Consider the following 19,717-nt stretch of genomic DNA (forward strand, 5'->3'; position numbering starts at 1 on the left):
CTGCCTCCTGCTGGAGAGGTTTGGCATTAGGCAATCCTGCCTGCCTACGTGCAATTTCAGTATACGGAGGACCAGGGGGGGTATCCTGTCGGTGTCCCTTCATGTTATTGTCCTTATTCACACCTTCCTGATTCTCGGGGCTACAGTCTCTTGATATGCAGAATTGGCTCATCCTGTCTAGGGTTGGCTAATTTAATATGTATAAATCTGTGTAAGGTTAGCTAATTAGATATGTAGGACTTGGTACTTCTGTCCAGGGCTAGGAGACCCTTATCTGATCCAGACTACCTCAACTTCCTACATTCTATTGTTCCTTACCACTCCTTATCTTAGTCTTATGGTCTTGTCACAAAGACTAGAAGATTCTTATGTTAATCGTGCTGACTCTGCTTTCCTGCATCCTAATCCCCAAGTTCATCCTGTTTGTACTGGTTACAGCCATTAACTGATGTATGAATTTTAGTTTCCTTCATGTTCATAATTTTAGATCAGTTTTCCCATCTCTCACATGGTGAATATCTATTGCTGCTGGGTTTTGGGCTCATAACAAAAGAATGCAACTGAGATGCAAGGAATATGTGATAATTGGAAAGATACAACTTTTGGGTTGTAATCTTGCACAATCTGTGAGTCCATCAGGCATTTAGTGGAATGTCTGTTTACCTTCACAGTCACTATGGAGTTGTTGAGCTGGTGGGGTCTGTCCTGATCTAGAATCATCGCGTCTCGGACCGCAGTGACTCCACTCACTCGAGTGGTCCCCACCATCCTGGGTTGCCCGTCAGCAAGATTGCGTCGACCTTGTAGTGTGGCAAGATGGCCACCCTCCTTCCTCCTCTGACAATGATGGCACCCAGTTTGAATTTGGGTCGCGGCAAGATGGCATTTCCTCACTGCCACCCTACGTCGGCGTGTAACGCAGCAAGTGGGGTTGGGTGAATTTGGGGCAGACGGTTTGGGGCTGGAATTGGATCTAGCAGCAGTGCAGGCCGTGGACTTCCCCAGGCGCGGCAAACGCCTAATGTCCTTTCTTGCCACAGCTGGAACACACTGAATCTTTAGCCTGGCAACGAGATTGGGGATTCTCTTTCCACAGAAAAAGCACTCCCTGGCCCGGGAGCGCTCACGAGCACAGGAAGTGGCAGCCATCAGAGCTGTGGTAGCAAGAGCAGCCGGTCCTAGGAAGGGGTCACCTGCGTGAGTGAGCAAACTAATTCCAAGGTCATTGTTCTAGAGCTTGGCCGGTTCTAACGATTTGGCCAGTTCAACGTGACTAACAAGGTCCTTCTTATGTGACTCAAGGAATCGCTGCCTCATGTACCTAGAGCGGACCCCCGCAACTAGAGTGTCCTAGATCTGTTCTTCCTCGCGAACGCGGGCAATGGCCGCTTCATACCTGCACTTCTTGACAAGCGTCCACAGATCCAACAGGTAGTCATCAATGATCTCTCCTGGCGTTTGGCTATGTAGAGCGAGTTGGTGCCTCACGAGGACCTCGTTTTGCAACTTCAGGAACTGAGACTCGATGCCACCGTCATATGTAGTGCAGTACCTGAAGAATGCATACCCTTTTGTTCCTAGCCTGGAAACGAGTGCGGACCTCCTGAGTTCATTGGTGTGGAAGACGTCTCTGGTCACGATAAGGTATGCCTGGAAGCAGTCTAGCCAATACATGAACTTTTCAGTCGCGTCAAGTATCAGGGGACAGAGGGTCTAAAAGCAGCAAATCTGGCTTGTAGCTCATCATTTAGAGAATAAGCTAATTGTAGCGTGAATAAAAGGTCTCGCGACTGGAGGCAGAACATACGCTTTTATTAGCTTATAACTGAGGGTATGGTCTTACAGTGGTCTACAGAGGGGCTCAGAGTTTAAGTGGGAAACCAGGTAGATGGGGGTGGAGCCGGCCATCACTATAACTCACCACTAGTGAATCTCAGTTCACTACGGAAGTGTGGGGAGAAAAGACAGGCTTCGGGGGTGAAACGCCAGGACCGCACTCTCTATGGCTTCTGCGGCTGAAGAACTCCGTGCATTCTCCCCGCAAGCAAACAAAGGCTCTTGTCAGAGCCGCCCATCGCCTCACAGAGGGAGCTGTGACCCGGCAGCGGAACGAGCTTGGCAATTGTGCCCACACCATCCGATCAACAGCTGATCAGAGGTGACCGATGAGGAAAGGGGAGGTTCGGCCAACAGCCATCGGAGATTCAAGAAAGGACTGATCGACAGCCCAAGGCGTTCCTCCAAACCATTCCGCCGCCTTCTTCCCCGCATAACACGTTATTAATACACGGACACGAAAACCGGCTGGAAACTTCCCAATGGGCAACAGCCGCTTCTCCCCAGTATCCGGCACAGCTGAACACCACCCCCCGTCCCTCCCCTCAGCTCCAGCTGCGGTTCAGTCAGTCCGCACCACTCGTCACACACAGTGGGGTGGGGAGCAGATCCAGTCATCATCCAAAGGGAATCGACAAAAACCATCAAAGTCAGGGTTCATTAATTGATCAGGAGGCTTTCCCTCATTTCAGGGGGAAGAATTTCTTTGTAACCTCCCCGACCCCATTATTTCGGGGCCAGTTCGGAAATTGGCGCCAGATTTGAAACGAAACTGCAGCCAATCAACCTGTGCTCTCTCGCTTTCTGTGATTGGATGAATCCGAACTCCAGACTCACATTCACCTACTGCTGCTACAGATGTGAAACGGCCCCGGCTGTCATGAGATGGCGGGTCGAATCGCAGACCTGGAATAAGATGATTGGCATGTCGATGGCAGCCAATCAAAGCCCTGGGGCGGATGCAGACACACTGTATATAAGCTGTCGCCAGAGCCGGTTTCCTCATTGTGCTCCTTGTGTGTGTGTGTGTGTCGTTTGTTGAATTGAGAATGGCCCGGACGAAGCAGACAGCGCGCAAATCGACCGGAGGAAAAGCTCCTCGCAAACAGTTGGCCACCAAAGCGGCGCGGAAGAGCGCTCCCGCCACGGGCGGAGTGAAGAAGCCCCATCGCTATAGACCCGGCACCGTGGCTCTGAGGGAGATCCGGCGCTACCAGAAATCCACCGAGCTGCTCATCCGCAAACTGCCCTTCCAGCGCCTGGTGCGGGAGATCGCCCAGGACTTCAAGACGGACCTGCGCTTCCAGAGCTCGGCCGTCATGGCCCTGCAGGAGGCCAGCGAGGCTTACCTGGTGGGGCTCTTCGAGGACACCAACCTGTGCGCCATCCACGCCAAGCGCGTCACCATCATGCCCAAGGACATCCAACTGGCCCGTCGCATCCGCGGGGAGCGCGCCTGAACCCAGCCTCGACATCAACAACCACCAACGGCTCTTTTAAGAGCCACTAGCCCGCCAGACGAAAGTGCTGTGCCTACTGTTCCTCGATGATGGCTCCTTGCTGCATGGGGAAAGGAGACGAGGTTCACTTCGGTGTTTCACTCCCCTTACTTGTACCGTCACATTTCTCCCCTCCTTTCCCCGTTCGGATTTGATACCCCAGTTCTGTCCTCTCCCAACCCCCATCTCTGAACTTCCTCATCTCACACAGAAGAGAACTCCTTTATTTGTTGCTTCCTCTTTAATGCCCGAATGAACACGACTACTTGCTTCAAGCTATTCTGTGATCTCGTTTTGTTTTCTGTTCACTCTTTCACTCAATGGTGATATTTGCTCATTTTCCACATCCTCTGCTCCGTTTATCATAATGTTCATCAACCCCAACAGTTCAGACACTTTTAAAGAAATAGAAGAGCCTGGAGCAGATTAACAACCGTAATCCTTTTGGTTTAAAATTCATAAATAAAATCTGTTTAAGGTGAGTGGAGAGGTCAGAGTTGAGTATTTTATTCAAGAGTGGTGTGTGTTGGCTGGGTCAGTAAGGATATTCAAAAAGACTCTCATTGATCCAAGGGTGGTGGGAGTGAAGTCAGGAAAAAATAAATTGTGGATTAGGTTCATCTTCGTTGGCGCAACCTCGTGCCCCAAGGGCCTGTACTGTGCTGTCATGTTCTCTGATCTTATATGACAGATGCATTAGCACATCCAAAACTCACCCACTGAACTGGCTGTAATTTACTTGGAGAGAAAGCAAATCAACTGTTTCATTAACAGTAGGTGAAACTGGACTTTGATAGGGTTACAAATAAGATGAGAACAAACCAAGGGCTGACAGATGGTACAGCCCACTTTTTTAACCTTCCTGAACATTGGTTGAAAATAAGATTGTCAAAGGGACCATCAATGTGCTCATATTTGTTCTGAGCTGTTGACCAAAGCATTCGGACTAAAAACTCCAAAATGCTCAAAACTATTGGCAATGTATATTGCACTCTGCTTTTTATCAGTAACTCCTGTGACTTGCATGATGTATGATTTGGGTACAAACTCACAGTGAGAGCTCTTTGTACAATGTCATCGCCATTTCTTTACCTCTTCTAGTCAAGAGTGTCCAAACACCTTTGTGTGGTTTCAGCGTAATGATGGACAAGTGTGGTCTTTCTTCCAATGATCCCGTCCCCGAAACTTATGAATATTTCTACACACTTTAAGAAATGAATCAGAACTATTGTGTATCAATCAAAGATTAAACTAATATTTAACAAAGTTAAATAAGAAATTTTGCATAGGTTGATGTTGAATGCACTCTTTTGGGCCTGGGGCCTTCGTCAGCTGGGGAGAGGAGTGGAGAATAAGAGAGGATGGAGGAATTGTCATGGAAGGATAACAGGCTAACTAGTAGGAGGTCACAGGTGGATACAGGTGGGAGGGTAGAAGAGAGAAAAGATTAGATTGTTGGAGATGGTAGGATAGGAAAAGGAGGTGGGAGATGGAGGAAAGGTGACAGGGAGGGGAAAGAAAGAGACCCAGAGTAGGAAACTGGAGATGTCCATGTTAATATGTTCTGATTGGTGAGTGCCCAGATGAATTAGTAGGTGTTTGTCGTCTAATTTACAAGTGTCTATGGTTTTTCAGTACATGAGATGATGGACTGACATCATGGAATTGGTTGGCCACCAGAAGTTCTCTGTCACTAGTGTGGACAGAGGGAAGGTGCTCAGCAAAGCATCTCCCAATCTACACCCTGTCTCTCTGATCCAGTGAAGGACACAATGGGAGCACCGGATGCAGTGGATGACCCCTGCAGATTCACAATTGAAAAGATGCAAGCTCAGAATGAAGAGCCACTCTAGGCCAGTCCACTGCAGACAGGCTGGAGTCTTATTACCAGGGGTTTGAAGACTGAGAAACCAGTGATTATGGCCCAACATGTTTGTGATGACTGTCTACACCAAATCCACCAGCCCACATTAATAACAACTCTCTTAATGTCCTATTCATCCAAGTAATTCTGCAGATGCTTCTGAAATGTTGTTACTGTTCTTGTATCGACCACATCCTCTGGCGGCTCATTCAAGACACCATTTAAGCTGTATTTGAAATATTTATCTTCAACTCACTTTAAATCCCCTCTCTCTAACCTGCAACTCATTCACCCCAGTCTCACACCCCCTCCCCCCCATGGGAAACAGACTCAGTTCTCTTCTGCATCCACTCCCATCACTCTGGGAATCGAGAAAACGTCTATTCCACTTTCTCCTTGGATCTCCTCCAATCCAAGTAAAAACACATATAAATGCAGGAGGATTTCAGCTGGTCTCACAGCATCAGGATTGTGTTGGATTCTGGATTTTTAAGGCAATTTGTCAGATATTTTTGCTTTGGGGAGCTTTTCAAAAGTTAGGGCCTTGTGGAGATGCGGGTATTTTCCACGTTGATTTTTTTGCTCTCTGTTCATGCTTGTCTGTTCAGGCTTTTTCCATGTAACCAATGAGATGAAACCTACTCCACCAATCACAAACGTGCCTCCACATTCATGCAGAACCATTAAGAGGGGCCAGTGTGAGCATTTCCTCATTCCTTTGTGGAAATCGCCCAGGAGGTACAAGGGCCAACAGAGACAAATGTTGAACAATCCAGGGGGTAGGAACCACATCAGAAGGGCAGAACATTCTGCTCCTCAGACACAGGCGTCAGGGTGGAGAATCAGTAGTGACAAATACACTGAGTGCAAATGCCCTGCACTCGTGTAGCCAGTGGTTGCCCTTCCACAGATACTATGAGTGGCTCTGAAAAGAGCCTTTGGGTAATCAGATTGATGATTCTCCGATTCTTGCTCTTCTTGGGCAGCTCCCTGCCCTGAGCAATGCTCACCTTTCCAAGCACCATGTTGAGCTCCTCAACTTACCCCTGATGTCTCCCCTAAACTTCCCTCCCTTCACTCTATGTCCTCTGTTGTCTACTGTTTATGCCCTGCGAAACAGATGCCTCTCATTATCTTGTAGATCTCTATTTAGTCTTCCATCATCCTTCTACGCTCTAAAGAGAAAAGTCCCAGCTCTACTAACTTTGGCTCATAAGAGTTGTTTTCCAATCAAGGTAACAACCTGGTAAATCTTCCCTGCACCCTCTGCATAGCTTCCATATCCTTCTATAATGAGGTGATCAGAATTAAATTTCCAGCTTTGCCAAACTTGCCTCATAAGACATGCCCTCCAAACCAGGAAACATCCTGTCAAATCTCCTCTGCACCCTCTCCATAGCTATCACATCCTTCCTATAATGAGGCGACAAAAACTGGACACAATATTCCAAATGTGGTCTCACAAGAGACATATAAAGCTGCAATATGACTTCTCTACTCTTACACACAATACCCCTATTAATGAAGTCCAGAATCTTATCTTATATATAAAATAACAAATACGCTCACCTAAATAAATTCCATCTACAAAAATGTAAAAGGAATGGAGGTCTAGCCTTACCAAAATTTAGGTCTGATTATGGGTAGTCAATGTACAAAATCTTATATTTGGATCATATTATATTGTGAAGACTGCCCAATATGCCTCTCTTTGGAATTCAATTGTCACAAAATTTTCCATTATTCCTCTTCTTGGATCCTCCCTTCCTATACTTTTTAATAACATAACTGACAATCAGGAGGTTAATCATACTTTGAGGATCTGGATACAATTTAGAAAACATTTTGGTTTTCTGAGATTTTCTCTTTCTATATCTATTTTTTCCTAATTATTTCTTTAAACTTTCCATACAATTTAAAGTAGTCCATAGGGCCCACATGTCTAAACACTACCTTGCTTAAATGTTGATGCATCTCATCGTTGTAGTAGATGCAACAATGGAGATTCTTCACTAATTGTGCAAGGAACCTTGCCTGCTTGGATTCGCAATTGTCTTGACTGCAGAAAACAGAACAATAATGAGTGGAACGTATTCTGCCTGCAGGTCAGTGACCAGTGGTGTTCTGCAGGGATCTGTGCTGGGAATCTTCCACTATTTGTAAGGTTTTGTGATTTTACTGTATCAATGTCTTGGTTGAAGAACTGGAATATTGTGTCAGTACATTTTCAGTTGAAATGAAGGTTGGAGCTGTTGTGCATAGTGTAGATGGTTGCCATAGGAAGATAAATGTGAAATGATGCACTTTGGAAGTTTGAACTTGAAATCAAAGTATTTGGCTAATGGCAGGATTTTTGACAGGTGGAGGAATAGAGGGATCCTGGGGTCCAGGTCCATAGATTCCTCACAGTTGTGTGAGTGATAGGGAGGTTAAAAAGGCAAATGATGTGCTGAGTTTCAATGGTCTGGGTATTGATTTAAAAACCATGTTGCTGCTCTTTAAAACTCTAGTTGGACCATACATGGAGTATTGCATTCAGTTCTGGTTGCTGCATTACAGGAAGATGTAGATGCTATACAGAGGGTGCACAGGAAATTTAGCAGAACGTTGCCTTGATTGGAGAATGTGTCTTATATACAAGGTTGACAGAACTGGGCCTTTTTTCCTTGGAGCGATGATGTTTAAAATGTGACTTAAGAGCTGATGAGGGGCTTTTTAAAATTTAGTCATATTGCACGTTAACAGAGTTCTTTTGGCCACAAGCCAGTGCTCCCCAATTATACGTGTACTTTTTGAAAGGTTGGAGGAAAGGGGAGCAACTGGAGGAAGCCCACACTGATATGGGAAGAACTTACAAACACCTTACAGACAGCACTGGATTAATTCCCAGGATGCTTGTGTTGAAACAGTGTTGTTTACCACTCCACTGCATGGATTGGGAGTACAGACAACACCCTTTTAACAGGTGACAATTCCAGATACCAGTGGATGTCTGTTTATGTGAGTGATCCTTCACATGTTTCTCACATCCTCACTTGTTTCAGGGAGATGTCTGAGGAAAGATTTTTTTTTTACACAGAGATCGCTAGGTCACTGGAATGCATTGTCGGAGGTTGTGTGGAGGCTGGTACACTGGGGACATTTAAAAGATGGGCACATGGAAGTAAGAAAAACAGAGATTTATGGGTGTGGTGGGGAAGGATTAGATTGTTCAAGTGTACTTTCACAGAAGTCGGCATAATATCGTGGGAAGAAGGACTTGAACTGTGCTGTAATGTTTTATGATTCAAACTTCTTCACTTTGGGGGTGATGGTGGGGATTTTTGCTTCACTGGACCATAAAGAGAATGGGCCAATAGAATTAGGAACTAGGCATGGGAGGGTGAGGCTGTCCCAGGACAAAGGGTGATCTCAGGAAGAGATGATTGTGAAATTCAGACAGAAAATACTGGAACAAACAGGTCAATCTTCACTTACTGAGTTCTTCCTCCACCCTCTGGTTTGAGCTTTGCTGCAGAATTACCTTCACAGCAATGAGCTGCACCAGTCAGACCCAATGATTTTTATTGCACTGTGTGACCTCAATATCCCTGTGGTGAACTGACTGGAACTAGTAATCCAAACCCTCCACAGACTGATAAAACACACACTGAACAACAATGCATTAAATTGCAAGGATCCAGACCCCCCAACAACCATATTGCTGGTGGTGAGTTATACTGATGGCCGGCTCCACCCCCATCTTCCCTATATAACCCTGGTTTCCCACCTAAACCCTAAGCCCCCACCTAAACCCTAAGCCCCTCTGAAGACCACTGTAAGACCCTACCCTTAGTTATAAGCTAATAAAAGTATATGTTCTCCCTCCAGTCGCGAGACCTTTTATTCACGCTACAATTAGCTAATTTCCTAAATGACGGATGAGCTACTTAAGCCAGATTTCCTGCTGTTACTCCCTCTGTCCCCCGATGCGGCTGAAGAGTTCACGTACTGGCTAGACTGCTTCCAGGCCTACCTGATTGTGACCAGAGATGTCTTCCTCACTGATGAACTCAGGAGGCCCATACTCGTTTCCAGGATAGGAACGAAAGTGTATGCAGTTATCAGGGACTGCGTTACATATGATGCTGCCATCGAGGCGTTGAAGGCTCAGTTCCTGAAATTGCAGAACGAGGTCCTAATGAGGCACCGACTCGCTCTACGTCGCCAGCACCCAGGAGAGAAAATTGATGACTACCTGCCTGATCTGTGGATGCTTGTCAAGAAGTGCAGGTATCAAACGGCTATGGTGAGGAAGAACAGATCCGGGACACTATAGTCACGGGGGTCCGGTCAAGGTACATGAGGCAGCAACTGCTTGAGTCAGGTAAGAATTGGTTCAGTCATCTGGACAGGCAGGGAGAAAGGAAGGAGGATTGGATTTTCCAAAGTGCATTTATTTTAAAGTCATAAAGTTGGGCAGGATATGAAAATTTTCACCAGTATGTCACTGGGATGGTTTTAATTGCAATAAAATTTGAAGCATTGGAGGTTGATGGTGACCTTGAAGCATTTTCCCCAGTTGGTGTCTTTATTTCAGATTTCCAGGTTCTGCAGCATTGTTTACTTTGCATCTAAAAATTGGAGCCTGAGGTTAGGGTTTGAACTGATGAGAGGGATTGTTCTGGACTACTGGGGTTTAGAAGGATGAGAGGTAATCTAATTGGCTTCTCTTTTGGTTTGCAGATAAATTTGGAGAGATGAAGAAAGTGGCCATTGCATCAAGCAAGCTGGTCCTTGCTCTCTGCCATTGCCATATGGATGTGTGACCTGACTGATGGGGTCTTGTGGACCTGACTGCCCCTCCAGTGTGTACATCACTGTCTTCTATTGCTGCCTGCCAGGTAGGGTACAGTAAGTGTCTGTCAGTGCCTCACTCTCCCGAATTCTTGCTTCACTTTTAGCAATCTCATTCTCATCTTCGTGTATAAACACCACTTTGGCTCCACCCCCACCCCCACTCTCTCTGTAACCTCCGCCAGTCCTGTGACCTTATGAAATCTTAGTTCTTGACCATCTGTGACCCCATTTTACATCCCTTCTTTTTTCAGATTGGAGCCTTTAACCAGTGGGGTGCCACAGGGAATGGTGCTATATTCTTTGTTGCTGGTCAGATATATTAATGATTTCCATGTAGCTGGCAGGATAAATATGTTTGCAGAGGACATCACAATCATTGGTACAGTGGAATGTAAAGAAGGGAGTGTCAGATTCGAACAGGATGAGATCAACTGGAAAGGTGGATGGAATATAACTCAGACAAGTGCGAACTGAAGCATTTGTGAAGGTTAGACTAGGGCAGGAGTGTTATGGAACAGAGACCTTGATTCATGAACATAGTTCCCTAAAAGTGATGACATTGATAGACAGTGTGGGGAAGAAAGTGAATGCCATGCTTGCCTTCATCAGCCAAAGCTTTGAGTGAAGAAGTTGGGATGTGATGTTTCACTTGTACAAAATGCTGGTTGATCACCCTTGGAGAGTAATGTGCAGTTCAGGTAGTCACACTGCGAGAAATATGTGATGATCATGGGCAGTAGGCAGAAAAGATTTACAAGATGGTGCCTGGATTGGAGAGCCTGAGTTATAAAGAGTGATTGGATCAGCTGTTTCCTGGTTTCTCTGGAGAGATGGAAGCTAAGGGGTTGGGGTCATAATATTAGGAGAGGCACAGATAGGCTTGATGGACAGAATCTGTTCCCCATGGTGGGAGTGGGTAAAACTGGAGGGAATGGGTTGAAGGTGAGAGGCAGGAAGTTTGAAAGGGATCTGTGCGGTAAATGTTTTACACGCTGAGAAGTCGGTGTCTGGATTGAGCTGCCAGAGGATGTGATGGAGGCAGGAACTGTAACAACATTTCAGAGTGCAGTTAACTGGGATTCACTGGGAGAGTGCTGTATTGATGACTGGCTCCGCCTCCCAGCTCCACCCCCGTTTACCCATATATAACCCTGGTTTCCCGTCTAAACCCAGAATCCATCTGAAGCCTACTAGTGAACCCTACCCATTGCTGAAAGCTAATAAAAGCATTTGTCCTCCAGACATGTGAGAGCTTTTATTTATGCTACAATTTTTTTAGCTTTTTATACAAGGATGGATGCATTACTCAAGCCCAATATGCTACTAATAGACCCCCAGTCCCCCGACGCAACTGAGGAGTTCGCATATTGGCTAGACTGCTTCCAAGCCTATCTGAACGCGACCAGGGACATCTTTCACACAGACAAACTCCAGAGGTCCGTGCTCATCTCCTGGGTAGGAATGAAGGGGTACTCAGTCATTAGAGACCACCAGACCGCCATCAAGGAGCTGAAGATTTGTTACATGAAGGCGACGGCCAATGGCCTGGAGAGTTGATCAACGACTACCTGCTGGATCTACGGACACTTGCTAAGAAGTGCAGGTATGAAGCGGCTTCAGGCCATGTCCGAGAAGACAAGCAGATCCGGGACACCCTGGTCACAGGAGTCTGCTCGAGGTATGTGAGGCAGCGACTACTTGAGTCGGGAAAGAAGGACCTAGCTTGTCATGTTGAGCTGGCCAAATCACTGGAACCGCCCAGGCTCAAAGACGACAATCTCGAAGCCAGCAAACTCGCACTCTCAGGTGAGCACCTCCAAGGACCAGCTGCTCCAGCTACAGCTGCCCTGGCTCTAATGGCCGCTGCTTCCCGTGTCAGGAAGTGCTTTTTCTATGGAAAAGGTCAGCACCCCTGAGTCCGTTGCCCCGCTAAAGATTCGACATGCTCCAGTGTGGAAAGAAGGGACATTGGGCAAGTGTCTGCCACGTGAAGGGAGGTCCAGGGAAGTCCACGTCCTGCACCATTCCTAGATCCAATTCCAGCACCAAGCCATCTGCCCTGATCTCATCCGAGATCACCTGCTGTGCAACCCACCACCTTCGGAAACAGCACAAAAAGGCTTGGTGGCCCTCTTGCCATGGCCTGAATTCAAATTTGGCGCCATCATCATCAGAAGAAAAAGGAGGGTGGCCATATTTCCACGCCACGAGGTCAGCACCATCTTACCTGCACAGGTCGACTCAGGACAGAGGGCATCACTCAAGTGAGGAACAAGGCATCTCCAGCAAACTGGCATCGCTGGTCCTCAACCAGAACAGACCTCACCAGATCAGTAACTCTGTGGTAATGATGAAGGTAAACAGACATTCTATCAAGTGCCTAATCGACACAGGCTCCACGGAAAGTTTTATAGACTCACGGACTGTATGAAAGTATAACATTAAAATGTATCCTTCTAATTATCAAATCTTCCTCGTGTCTCAGTCTCATTCAGCGCATGTACAAAAACATTGTATAGTTCATTCATCATTCGAAGGTGGGGAATTTTGTAAATTTTGTCTGTACATTTTGGATGAATTGTGTGTTCTGGTACTGTTGGGTCTGGACTTCGTGTGTCACCTTAAAAGCTTAACCTTGCTTTTTTTGAGATTGGCTCTATCCGCAGCTAGAAAATGTCTTGCAATTACTTAGAGAAATTAGACTAATTTGAGTATTTAAAGATGGCATGTGGAAATGAGATCTTGTATTGTTTTGGTAAAAATAGCATATAATTTAAAAAATAATTACCCCTTTTTTGTAGAAAATTGGACTCCGTATATGGATTTAACTATTAATATTTTCTTTCCCATACATTGATGGTGTTCCATGGCAAATAATCAAATGGTATTACCTTAGTTCACACATGTCAAACTCTGGCCCGCAGGCCAGATATAATTATATTTGGCCCGCAAGATCATTTCAAAAATGTATTAGAGGTGGCCCGCTGGCCGCCACGCCAGTATAGCGCATGCACAGTAATAAAAAAATCCCGGAATGCATTGGCGTCAGCCCGCTAATCGCCCCCACCTCCTCTGTTTACGTTTAATCCACTTGCAGCCTCTCCACGCTGAACATCGACCCTCCCCCTCTATTCCCAAACCTGCCTGCCAACTATAAGCCCATCGTCACCAAGACCAGGAGGTACAGCGCGGCACACAGGGAGTCCATAAAGACAGAGACCCAGCGCCTGGTGGAAGAAGAGATCATCGAGCCCAGCATCAGCCAGTGGAGAGAGCAAATGGTGGTTATAAAGGGGGAAAACAAGTCCAGGTTAGTGAGTGACTGTAGCCAAACTCTTAACTGATACACACTCCTGGACACATACCTCCCCTCACAATTCGGACATGATGAATGATATTGCAGAGTATCGGGTGTATTCGATCATCGACCTGAAAGCTGCCCATCACCAGCTGCCAATCCTTTCAAAGGACCGCCCGTACGCAGAATTTGAGACTAATGGTAGACTCTATCAGTTCCGGAGGGTCACTTTTGGCATTACCAACAGGGTGTCTATCTTCCAGCGGCAGAGGGAGAGAATGGTAGAAGAGTATGGGTGAAGGCTACCTTTCTTTATCTCGACAATGTCATCATCTGTGGCCACACCGTGGAAGACCATGATGCCAATCTCCAGAGCTTTCTCCACACGGCGAGAGCCCTGAATCTCACCTACAATTCTGACAAGTGTGTATTCAGGACAACTGGTTATCCTTGGCTACATGATGGAGAATGGCATCATTAGCCCTGATCCTGATAGGATGCGCGCCCTGTTAGAGTTCCCCCTCCCTGGGACCACAAAGGCTTTGAGGAGATGCCTGGGGTTTTTCTCATATTATGCCCAGTGGGTCCTTCAATACGGCAACAAAGTTCACCCACGCTTAAATTCCACCACTTCCCCCTCTCAGCTGAAGCCCAGGTGGCTTTCAATTACCTCCAAAACCACATTGCGAAAGCCTCCATGCACGCGGTGGACAAGAATGTACCTTTCCAAGTGGAAAGTGACACTTTTGATGTAGCCCTGGCTGCTACCCTCAATTAGGGACGTTACAAGGCCACAAACTCTGGAACACATCAGAGGCTCAGACCATTGCAGAAGCCGTAAAGCATTGGAGGCACTGTGTGGCTGGTAGAAGATTTACACTCCTCACTGACCAGTGCTCTGTCACATTCATGTTCAGCAACATCAAGAGGAGCAAAATCAAGAATGACAAAATTTCTAGGTGGAGGATCGAACTCCTATCATTGCCTATCATCCAGGAGCCCTTAATGATCCTCCAGATGCCTTGTCCAGGGTATGCTGTGCCTCTGCACACACTGGCCAACTGCAGACCATACATAATGAGCTCTGCCATCCAGGGGTCACCTGCATGGCTCATTTTGTCAAGTCCCACAATTTGCCCTACTCGGTAGAAGACGTCAGGGAGATGACCAGGTCATGCCATGTCTGCGCCGAGTGCCAGCCGCACTTTTATCGCCCCATGAAAGTACACCTTTTCAAGTCATCCAGGCCCTTTGAATGGCTCAGCCTCGATTTTAAGCCCCTCCACTAACGGGAACATCTTTTTCTCTCGGTCATCGATGAGTACTCTCACTTCCTATTCACCATTCCATGCTCAAACACATCCACCCCTCGTTTGTTATGAAGGCCCTAGACTTGATTTCACCCTGTTCGGGTATCCCGGCTATATTCATAGCAACCAGGGCTTATCCTTCATGAGTGACGAGCTACATCAGTACTTGCTAGTGAGGGGCATCACATCAGGCAGGACTACCAGCTATAACCCCCGGGGGAATGGGCAGGTTGAAAAAGGGAACGCCACGATCTGGAAGGCTATCAAACTTGCTCTGAAACAAAAAGGCCTTCCAGACTCACACTAGCAGGATGTCCTCACCATCACGCTCTACTCCATTCGGTCACTACTCTGTACTGCAACCAATACTACTCCACACAAGCTACTGTTCACATTCGACAGATGGTCAGCATCAGGGACTACACTTCCAGCCTGGCTCACTAATCCTGGTCTGGTCCTTCTTAAGAAGCATGTGAGGAGAAGCAAGACTGACCCCCGGAGGAGAAGGTGAAACTGCTTCATGCCAATTCCACATACACCTACGTGGAGTATCTGGCTGGCAGGGAGGACACCGTCTCCATCAGGGATCTGGCACCTGCTGGAAGAGGGTCCGTTGCCTCAGGTGCTCCACGAGCTATTGAGCTCTTTCTCTCCACCCCCACTCAGGGCCTCAGTGGATCCAGTTGAGGAGGAGAGTGAAATCCACCCCCCACCCATCATCGAGCCGGAGCCCAGCCCACTGCTCCTCCATCACAAGGGGATCAGGAGACCCAAGGAGCTCAAGGCCCCCCTGGTGTTAAGGTGCTCCACCAGGATCTCCAGACCCCCAGACTGCCTAAATTTGTAAATAGTGGATGTACTGTATATTCTTTTTTTCTGTCTTCTGCCAGTTTCTGATCCCATGTGCTCTTCATTCACAGACCCTTAATTCTGTAGGAAGGGATGAATGCAATGAACTGGGATTCACTGGGAGAGTGCTGTATTGATGACTGGACACAGAGCTATCCCTGACCGTCAGCTCTGAGCTTGGTTCTTTGGACGCCTTGGCCTTGGAGATTACATATGCACCATCTGACTTTCAAGAAACTGTTGCCCATCTCTCATGACATTTCCCACAACAGTTCACCAATTCTCCACATAACCAGGGTGTGACTGCTGCAATCCCGTGTCTATGCATCACCATAGTAAAATGATTAGGAATTGCCCTCCTCCCCGCCCTCAGACCATTCAGCTAAATAAATGCTGCTCTTCCTAGCCAGTTCCACACAGCTCTATTGTGTGGAGCCACTTCTGCATCGTTTTGCTGTGTGCAGCTGGTTCATCGACGCCTTGCTGAATGGAGCAGGTTTGTCGCTGCCCCACTGTTTAGAGCCAGTTCCCTCTCTTCAAATACTTTGCGTGAAATTCCCTCCACAAACCTTTGGGGTAGAACATTTATGACATTCACCTGCACTTCCCCTTTGCTGAGGTTGGAGCAGACTGTGTACCTGCAGGACTGTGGTTGGCCTCTCCTTGTACATATCCTTGCTGTATTTTATTGGAGCTGTACTGTGCCATGCCTGAGTCCTGAGCTGGTTCGTATAGGCCTGTGTCTCTCCAGGATGTGGTAGGATGCTGCAGAGCTCTGTCTACTATGGGCTGAGTGTGGTCCATCTGGGCTGTGACTGTACTGATAATAACCACACCAGCAGTGCAAGTATAAGACAGCTTTAATAAAGTAATATGTACACTAGGACGTCTTGTCTCTCTGCAAGAGGAACCTGGAAGGCTAGACTGTAGCTCTGGACTGCTTTATATACAAGGTCACCAGGATGGCCCCTGGTGACCTTGTGGTGTAATTACATATAACCACTGTGACTTCAGAGTGCATGTCTTTCTCTGGGTAGCAAAGTGGTTGTTGGATCCTTGCAATTTAATGCATTGTTGTTCAGTATGTGATTTATCAAGTTTGTGCCCTTAGAACAGTGGAGGGTTTGGATTACTAGTTCCAGTCAATTCACCATAGGGATGTTGAGGTCACATGGTGCAATAAAAATCATTGGGTTTGACTGGTGCAGCTCATTACTGTGAAGGTAAATTTGTAACAAAGCTCAAACTAGAGGGTGGAGGAAGAACTCAGCAGGTGCAGACTGACCTGTTTGTTCCAGTATTTCACAATCATCTCTTCCTGAGATCACCCCTTGTCCTGGGACAGCTTCACTCTCCCACGCCTAGTTCCTAATTCTCTTGGCCCGTTCCCTTCATGGTCCAGTGAAGCAAAAATCCCCACCTTCACCTCCAAAGTGAAGTTTAATCATAGAACATTACGGTACAGTTCAGGTCCTTCTTCCCACAATGCTGTGCCGACTTCTGTGAAAGTACCCCTGAACAATCTAATCCTTCCCCACTGTGAGAAACAGAAATACCTTCACAGAATTTGCTTGAGACAAAAATTGAGAACAAAGAACTTTTATTATACTATTACAACAATGCAAAGTTAGGTGCTTCCCCTTACCCTGGGAATACACACAGATACTGAGGCTGACCCAACTTTTATACATTTCATTTCAGTACAGAGATACCTTCCCCCTAACATTCTTCTGCCTCCTGGATTGGTTTAGCATTAGGTAATTCTGCCTACGTGGATTCTAACTTCTTAACAGTTTATGTGCCATCCTGCAAACTTGTTAGCCAGGAAATATCATGTCTTTGTTCTTTCTTCTTTGGCTTGGCTTCGCGGACGAAGATTTATGGAGGGGGTAAAGAGTCCACGTCAGCTGCAGGCTCGTTTGTGGCTGACAAGTCCGATGCGGGACAGGCAGACACGGTTGCAGCGGTTGCAGGGGAAAATTGGTTGGTTGGGGTTGGGTGTTGGGTTTTTCCTCCTTTGCCTTTTGTCAGTGAGGTGGGCTCTGCGGTCTTCTTCAAAGGAGGTTGCTGCCCACCAAATTGTGAGGCGCCAAGATGCACGGTTTGAGGCGTTATCAGCCCACTGGCAGTGGTCAATGTGGCAGGCACCAAGAGATTTCTTTAGGCAGTCCTTGTACCTTTTCTTTGGTGCACCTCTGTCACGGTGGCCAGTGGAGAGCTCGCCATATAACACGATCTTGGGAAGGCGATGGTCCTCCATTCTGGAGACGTGACCCATCCAGCGCAGCTGGATCTTCAGCAGCGTGGACTCGATGCTGTCGACCTCTGCCATCTCGAGTACTTCGACGTTAGGGATGAAAGCGCTCCAATGGATGTTGAGGATGGAGCGGAGACAACGCTGGTGGAAGCGTTCTGGGAGCCGTAGGTGGTGCCGGTAGAGGACCCATGATTCAGAGCCGAACAGGAGTGTGGGTATGACAACGGCTCTGTATACGCTTATCTTTGTGAGGTTTTTCAGTTGGTTGTTTTTCCAGACTCTTTTGTGTCGTCTTCCAAAGGCGCTATTTGCCTTGGCGAGTCTGTTGTCTATCTCATTGTCGATCCTTGCATCTGATGAAATGGTGCAGCCGAGATAGGTAAACTGGTTGACCGTTTTGAGTTTTGTGTGCCCAATGGAGATGTGGGGGGGCTGGTAGTCATGGTGGGGAACTGGCTGATGGAGGACCTCAGTTTTCTTCAGGCTGACTTCCAGGCCAAACATTTTGGCAGTTTCCGCAAAGCAGGACGTCAAGCGCTGAAGAGCTGGCTCTCAATGGGCAACTAAAGCGGCATCGTCTGCAAAGAGTAGTTCACGGACAAGTTTCTCTTGTGTCTTGGTGTGAGCTTGCAGGCGCCTCAGATTGAAGAGACTGCCATCCGTGCGGTACCGGATGTAAACAGCGTCTTCATTGTTGGGGTCTTTCATGGCTTGGTTCAGCATCATGCTGAAGAAGATTGAAAAGAGGGTTGGTGCGAGAACACAGCCTTGCTTCACGCCATTGTTAATGGAGAAGGGTTCAGAGAGCTCATTGCTGTATCTGACCCGACCTTGTTGGTTTTCGTGCAGTTGGATAATCATGTTGTTCTTTACTCATTAATCATTCGCCAAGACTTGCTAAAGCTATCTACTTGCTATCTTGTTTTGAAGATCCTTATTTTATTATACTTTTATAACCCTTCCTCCCATTCCAGCATCCCTTCACCCTGATTTAACCCATAATACTTCATTTCTAATGAGCACTTGCTTGACTCCTCACATTCCAGTATCCCTTCACCTTAAGTTAACCCATAATACTTCATTTCTAATGAGCACTTGCTTGATTCCTCACATTCCAGTATCCCTTACAATCCACCCTTTTTCTTTAGCTACGCTTAGTAAATCCCCATTTGGTAGTGTTCTGTTAATCTTGGTCCCTTTCCCAGCGAGTGAGTAAACGAACTGCGGCCTCAGCATCATCAAACGGAGTTTGGGAAGCATACATCATTTGGGTTGTAGTGACCTGCCGAAGGGCCCGTTGAATTAAACACTGCACACAAGTCTTTAGGCAGGGGAGCACCATAATGGCCAGAATAGCGAGTCCAGCTGCTATAAGGGCTATGGGTATCAGACTCCAGTTACCAATAGAAAGTCTAGTTCATCCCACACCGGACCAAGGTTGCCCCGTCTGAACCTGGGCATGGGAAGATTTTCGAACTCCTGAAGAAGTGTCTTTAACCGCCTGACCGTTGTGAGCATTGTCCTTAACCAGTCTTTCACAAACGCTGCCTTCAGCAGCCAACGAGTAATCGAGAGCCAGGCGGTTTTGTTGAACTGTGGCTCGTATCTGTCATTTTTCTTCAGTCCCTAAATTCAGGGCCATTGCTATCTGTTCGGTGATGATCTCCAAAGCTGCCTGGAGTCTGATTAAACGATTTAAATGCCAAGCAGCTTTAGTATTCTGGAGCAGCTTACTTCGTTTACAGCTGGAACTCCCCTTACAGTGGTGGTTTTTTTTTAACTTTCCGAATGTCTGTGTGACCCAAAGAATGCTTTACAGGAGACCAAGTTGGGGAGGGGTGTTTCTTGTCACTTAACCTGTGAGTTGCAGCTTGTCTGCGAACATTAGCATAAATATTAACTCTATCTCTGCCACATGTACAATCCTGACTACCATTCTGTCTGTCTTTGTCCCACCATCTCCTT

General features: G+C 46.9%; 1 protein-coding gene across 1 annotated transcript; it reads left to right on the forward strand.

Moving 5' to 3' along the window:
• The first annotated feature begins 2,811 nt into the window (after nt 1-2,811).
• LOC138760040 (histone H3) lies at nt 2,812-4,456 on the forward strand. The gene has a single exon (XM_069930468.1). The coding sequence runs from the start codon at nt 2,886-2,888 to the stop codon at nt 3,294-3,296; it is 411 nt and encodes a 136-aa protein (XP_069786569.1). The 5' UTR covers nt 2,812-2,885; the 3' UTR covers nt 3,297-4,456.
• Nucleotides 4,457-19,717: the final 15,261 nt, after the last annotated feature.

This window comes from Narcine bancroftii, chromosome 4, assembly GCF_036971445.1.
Source record: "Narcine bancroftii isolate sNarBan1 chromosome 4, sNarBan1.hap1, whole genome shotgun sequence".
Taxonomy (NCBI): domain Eukaryota; kingdom Metazoa; phylum Chordata; class Chondrichthyes; order Torpediniformes; family Narcinidae; genus Narcine; species Narcine bancroftii.

Bases quoted from the DNA above. Each gene is read 5' to 3' on its own strand.
- LOC138760040 (XM_069930468.1), top strand. From the start codon at position 2,886: ATGGCCCGGACGAAGCAGACAGCGCGCAAATCGACCGGAGGAAAAGCT.